The sequence below is a fragment of the Pocillopora verrucosa genome, chromosome 3 (genome assembly GCF_036669915.1).
Source record: "Pocillopora verrucosa isolate sample1 chromosome 3, ASM3666991v2, whole genome shotgun sequence".
Lineage (NCBI taxonomy): Eukaryota > Metazoa > Cnidaria > Anthozoa > Scleractinia > Pocilloporidae > Pocillopora > Pocillopora verrucosa.
This window is the reverse complement of record NC_089314.1, coordinates 15,709,630-15,715,513: the sequence shown is the minus strand read 5'-3', so window position 1 is coordinate 15,715,513 and position 5,884 is coordinate 15,709,630. Positions and strand designations below refer to the sequence as shown.

At 41.9% G+C, this 5,884-nt stretch overlaps 1 protein-coding gene across 1 annotated transcript in view; it reads right to left on the bottom strand.

Annotated features, from left to right (window-relative positions):
• Positions 1–5,369, bottom strand: part of LOC131781088 (uncharacterized) — a 7,951-nt gene extending 2,582 nt beyond the window's left edge. The window contains exons 1-3 of the mRNA XM_066163536.1: positions 4,653–5,369; positions 3,725–3,806; positions 1–3,411 (exon numbers count right to left, since the gene is read on the bottom strand). The exon at positions 1–3,411 is cut by the window's left edge and continues 508 nt beyond it. Of these exons, the coding sequence (XP_066019633.1) occupies positions 1–2,552 (2,552 nt within the window). The 5' untranslated portion in view covers positions 2,553–3,411; positions 3,725–3,806; positions 4,653–5,369. The remainder of the gene's footprint in view (positions 3,412–3,724; positions 3,807–4,652) is intronic.
• Positions 5,370–5,884: the final 515 nt, after the last annotated feature.

Sequence of the window (5,884 nt, the reverse complement as noted above, 5' to 3'; positions counted from 1 at the left end):
TTCGAATCAGGCTTTAGAACATCGTGGTGGGAGATGTAGTGGATAGGGCCTTTATAAGTTTCGAGCTCTTGCTTGCTTAGTTTCCTAGCTACTCCTCGTTCTACCATTTCCTCAACTTGATTTTGATAAACTCTGCTATGTTCGGGATTTCGCAATAATCTTCGCTCGGTGCTTAAGAGTCTTCCAAAGGCAGCTCTTTTGTTATCTGGCAGGTCGTGTGGGTCGCGAATCCAGGGATATTCAGCGATCCAGCATTTTTCCTGTTCGTTAAATTCAAGGCCTTTCTCGATGAGATGGAGCTCCCTTTCTTCTTTCAGAGTGTAGTCGCTGGTTCCAGGAGCGCATTTTCCGCATTTGCAGCCTCCGCAGCGCGGCGTGCAGCTAACACCTAATCTCTCGATATTGTAGAAGTCGTCAATTTTGACTGCTTTTAGGTGGTTTGCACATGCGTCGAATGCTGATTTGTGGTTCTTCTCCCGAATGGAAGGGTGTGTCCCGCCTATACATCGTCCAAAACGATTCTTCAATAACATTAGGTGTTCGACATTTCTCTCTTTTACCGGGTGGAAACCTGCGTAATCATACCCAATGAGGACGTCAACGGCGCCTTTCGGCCGAGTCACGTCGCCCCTTTGTATCTTGAGAGTGTCAAGTGCCTTATCCATGTTAACACTTTGAATGTCGGTGGTAATTTTGTCTATTTCGCAAACTTCCACAAGCGTCGTTTCGCCCTTGAGGTCAATGAGCGGCAATTTGTATTTTCTGGAACTTATCTTCTCTTCCTTCCCTCCCACCTTCACGAGAGAGATTTCAAGTGGCGTTCCGCGCAGTCTTTCTTCCCGTGCTTTGTCGCGGGTTATGAGGCTAATGGATGATGCGTTGTCCCACAAGACGTTTGCATGTCCTCTAGAAGTTTTTATTTGTTGCAACTGGAGGATGCAGGTCTTATTACCCCCATGGCTGCATGCACTGGATATTGCGGATGCGCTTGGAGTCTCTGTCTGATCTTCTTCATGTAATGTGGGATGATGTTTCTTCTTACATTCATTGACGCCGCAATCCTTTTTAGAGCGGCAATTGCGTGATCGGTGACCGGTTCTGAGGCAGGAAAAACACGCACCTTTTTCTTTCAATGTTGACAGTCTCTCGCTTACTGTTTTATCGAGGTATACTCTACAATCCTTGGTAAGATGATTCGAGTTTTCGTGAACGACGCACTTGCTGTAAGTTCTCTGGCTGCGGCTGTCATGTCTTTCATCCGCTGTGGCGTAATGGACAACTGCCTTCGTTATGGCTGGGCCCTGCGCGCGAAGATCAGAATCGTCGTACTCGATAGCGCGTTTTTGCGTAAGTAAAAATTTGAGCAGGCTCGGAAACTTGTTGGTTTTGTCCACAGTGCTGTCGTCAGAACTTAATAGTTTAGCCCATTCTTTGCGTACGTCTGGCGGGAGTTTTCTCTCTATGATGCTTACTGAGCTCGTTGTGGTTATTTCTGCTTCCAAGCCAAGTCTCTTAACGTCACGATATCCGTCTTCTATGATTCCTACCAGCTCCATGAATCGCTTGTTTTCGCCTTCGCGGATGGATCTTACGCGTCTTATCTCATTAATTATCACGTCCGCGACTTTCGCTGGGTCCCCGTATTTTTCGTCGAGTCGCTTCCACATCTCGTAAACGTCATCGTCGACGCTCTTTACGTGAGCTAAAGGTTCTTTTCCGAGACAGGAACGCAACGTGTAGGATAATGTATCTTCCGTAAGGTGCGGCATGACTTGTTTCTGGAAGTCTCTTTTGAAGGATGGATATTCTCTCAACTCTCCTTCAAATCGGGGCATTTTGATTTTCTCTAGTTGTAGGTGATTGCTCTTTTCTCCTTTGATCTGCGGCTGCAGTTCGCGTTCATGTTCGCATACGAGGTGTGTTTCGAGTTTAGTGTTCATCTCGTTATACATCGCTTGAGTAGCTTGGAGCCATTTAATTTCATTGGCTGCAGATTCTCGCGTAGATAAATCGAGTAGCGCGCTATTCGCTAGTTTGCATTCCGCGAAAGCTTCGTCAATCTGTTTCTGAAGTTTCTTCGCCGTAGACGGCTCTACTTTGTCCGCGCTGAGTGTGTGCGAAGCGCTTTGACAAGCTGTTTCAAATATGGCTCGCGCCGTTTCTCGTCTGATCATTGCTTGATCAAAGAATCGTTCCATTTGCTCGCGTTCTTTGTTCGCCTTATCCCTTTGTTCCGTTTCTGCGCGCGCTCTCATTTGCACGTCCGCTATGTGGTTAATAAAGTTAATCTTAGCTTTTGTCGCTTCGGTGAACTCCTCCTGGACTTTGTTGATCCATATTTCGACGGCTTCTAGCTCGGCGTCGTCTGATAAAAGCATCGCGTAGAGATCGTGCTTTGTTTCCAGGACGTTCCATGCTTCCAGGAATTGAGCGTAGTTGTTTTCCACGAGTTCGTGATTGCTGGCTGATGAGATGGACTTCAGGAGTTCGTTCCTTTTTCTGGTGAATCTTGATTTGGCGACGCGACGGACGTTCTTGGCTTCTTCTGCCATCGCGCTGATGAACGGGTTTCGAATGTTTCCTCGACCGAAGCGTTAACGGTATAAAATAGCCACGTTTCAAAGGACTTTCTGTTGTTTATTGATAAGTCTTTCGAAACCTATGATTACAAACAGTTTATCAGGTTATATGAACAAAGTTCAAAGAAAACGAACCACAGATTTTACATACCCGATGGCCTCAGATGTCGACTTCGGGAGGAAGCTTGCCGTACTAATGTTATTAACGGTGATTAACCTAATTAAGTAGCTATGACGTATCTAATTTTCGTCGCGGCCGAAACAGTCGTCACTTAAAAGTCAAGCGTAAAGGACGTAAACAAGTCAATTTTGCTCCCTTTTGTCCAACCATTTTGTTGCTCTACGCTTTCCGTCCGTATTTGCTCTGTTCTAAAACAGTCAAACCGGGGCATTACAGGCTCATGATTTGCGCGTTCTCATGTCCAAATATGGTAAAATGGCGCAATAGTGGAATCATAATGTTTTCACTTTCTACTTCGTAGCTGTCTATCCCTGGACATTATTGTCCCGGGAGAGACAAACTTGTCGGGATGAAGGGCATCCTTTAAACCCTGCGTCTCCGAAAGGTTTTGTTTCGGCCGGGCAGTTTGCAGAGCTTCTCGTCGCGGTTGGATGTAAGCAGTCGGCCAGGCGACAAAACTCCCTTCTTCTACTTCCCCAGAATGGGTGGGATATTCTTGCCATGGCTCCACTTTTCCCTTTGACAAGATATCCTGTATCATCACTGCGGCCCATCCGGTTTTTAGTGCCCGGCCGTGTACCATGGCTTGAGCAGTTACAACACCCCGACAAACGAGTTTGTTGGAGTTGTCAAACAGCTCAACTTCATTACCTAAACCACACACGAGCAGTGATGAGTACGGCGTTTTTTAAAATCAAATCGTTATTGTGTTGTAGTTCTGTCTATCACCGATGAACTATATTTTGTGTGTGAGTGTGTGTGTGTGTGGGTGTGTGAGAGTTTTAGCCATACACATGAATAAAACACACCTTCACTGGCACCAGTGGAAGTGTCAGGCTGCATCTGAGGTGCTGAGAACTAAAAATGCACCACAACATAACATTTAATCTCTATATTGAAAACTACTTTAATTAATCTGAATTTAGTTCTTTGAAAATGGCAGCAGAGGTTTTCAAAGTTTTACCTTGGGACAAGTAGGACAAACTGGACGCCTGAGTGGGCAAACCTCATTTTCAGTAAAACACTGGAGAGCCTTTACATGATACCTGTTGTAAAGAGACATACCTTTAATGTGCACAGTGTTTACACTAATAAGCATTTTAAACTAATAAAAGCATCTATCGAGTTCAAATTACCAAACCATATGGTATTTTTTGAACCAGCATTAATGACAATAGGTAATTATTTGTTGCACTATCGTGGCCTAAGAATTAAATCAGATATTTGAGTAATTTCTTCTTTCACTTGTAGTCTTATATTTTCTGGAAAATACTTTTAATTATATGTAAAACTCAATCAAAAGGGATATTGGTTGTTTTTATTCCTTTTCACAAAACAAAGTAACAAGAATTATCTTTGTATTAAATAATAATTTTTTAACATAACCACTTAAATAAAAACTCTGCAAATCAGTTTGAGTCTGGAAGTTTAGAACTTGCAGAAGGAATTGGATTCTAAAAAAAAAATTGAAGAACACCGGGTGTCACTAAATGCACTGAATACAGGAGCTCACCTCAAGAGACTTTGCATGGTTTTACAACCTAAACTGTGTTGATCACAAGGTATTTCTAACTTTTAACTTGACCAAATTTCTATGGTCTTCATTACCATCTACCGAGGTATCAGTTGATGCTTTGTGTCAAATTTATAACACTTCATTCAGTTCTCTTTGTTTTAAACTGGTTATCTGCATATATCACCATAAATTACCATACATAGAAACAAAGGATAATAAAATTTAAACTAAGGATAAAGTTGATCCAAAACATTTAACTACAATCTAAGTTACTCATTAAAACACTTCTAAAGGTCTTATACACATAAAACTGGGATGTTGCAAGATAACTGTTTGCTGGAAGTTCTAAATTCACAAACATTAATTGTTAAGCCACCTGAATTCCTCAAAGCTGTCAATAAATTGGTCATATATCTTCCTTTTCTGCAATTAAAACAATAAATAACAAATATAACAATTTGCTACATCTGTTCTATTGTAAATCTATCACGAATGCTATTCTCTGATTGGCTGCCCTACCCACTATCTATTCTGTGATAGATAGTGAGTAGTAATCAGTTTGAGTCTGAAAGTTTAGAACTTGCAGAAGGAACTGGATTCTATTCTGCAGTATACAGTACTGTACACTCACCATTATCATAACATTGTGTAGTTTGCAATATTTCATTTGGTGGTATTTTTTGTCTTCCAAATATTTGTTAGCTGGGAAAGTTCTCATAAGCGGACATCTAGGCTACACCTCTGGTGGTGGCCGCTTATGAGAACAGTTCTTGTAAGGTGGCCAGCTCCAGTTACAGACACTTTTAACGTGTCCCGAGGGTGTACATGTATGAGAGCTTCAACTGTATTTTCATTTGTTTAGTTTCAGTATCTATGAAGGAGATCATGATAAAGTTTTGGCTAGGTCATGAAGATTTATACTAAAGCAATAATATATTATGATCTCATGATTTCTATATTATTTGTGTGATGGTTTATTTGGTTTTGCCCTCAATAATTCAGGGTCCGCCAGCAGGGGATAGTGGTATACCAGTATACCCGAAAAAGATCCGCCAAAATACCCCAAAACACCCAAGATTTCTCCCAATATACCTAAAATTAATCAAAGCGTTATATAGTCTACTATATACCCGAAATTAGTAGGAATCTGGCGGGTCACCATCACACAAAGCGCACGGATCTTCCTCTTCTTCACCTTGTTCCACATCTTCCACACTACGATGTTGCTCTTTTTCCAGAGGCAGAGTAGAAGGAAGTTGGACGGTGGATTTCCGGGTTTTATTTGATCTGTCTACCACTTTAAAGGATGAAAATCCTTTCCTCTTACCCGGCCCAAAAAACATTCCCATCAAAATCCAATATGGCGTCTCTTATGGGCAATTTAGTTACTCATTCACCCCTCCCCCAGGTCTAGATTTGTCAATAGGTCTATCCCGATTACAATGCATTAATTGACTGGTTACAACGTCATTACAAGTCCAGTAGTTACTGGGTTACAACGTGAGGAACGGGTGTCGTTGTTGTTTCTGATGTTTTGAGCAAATTTTCGAAGATAGGAAAGGTTTTATTCTTCAGAAGTAGTGCATGATGTCAGCATCAATTGAAATT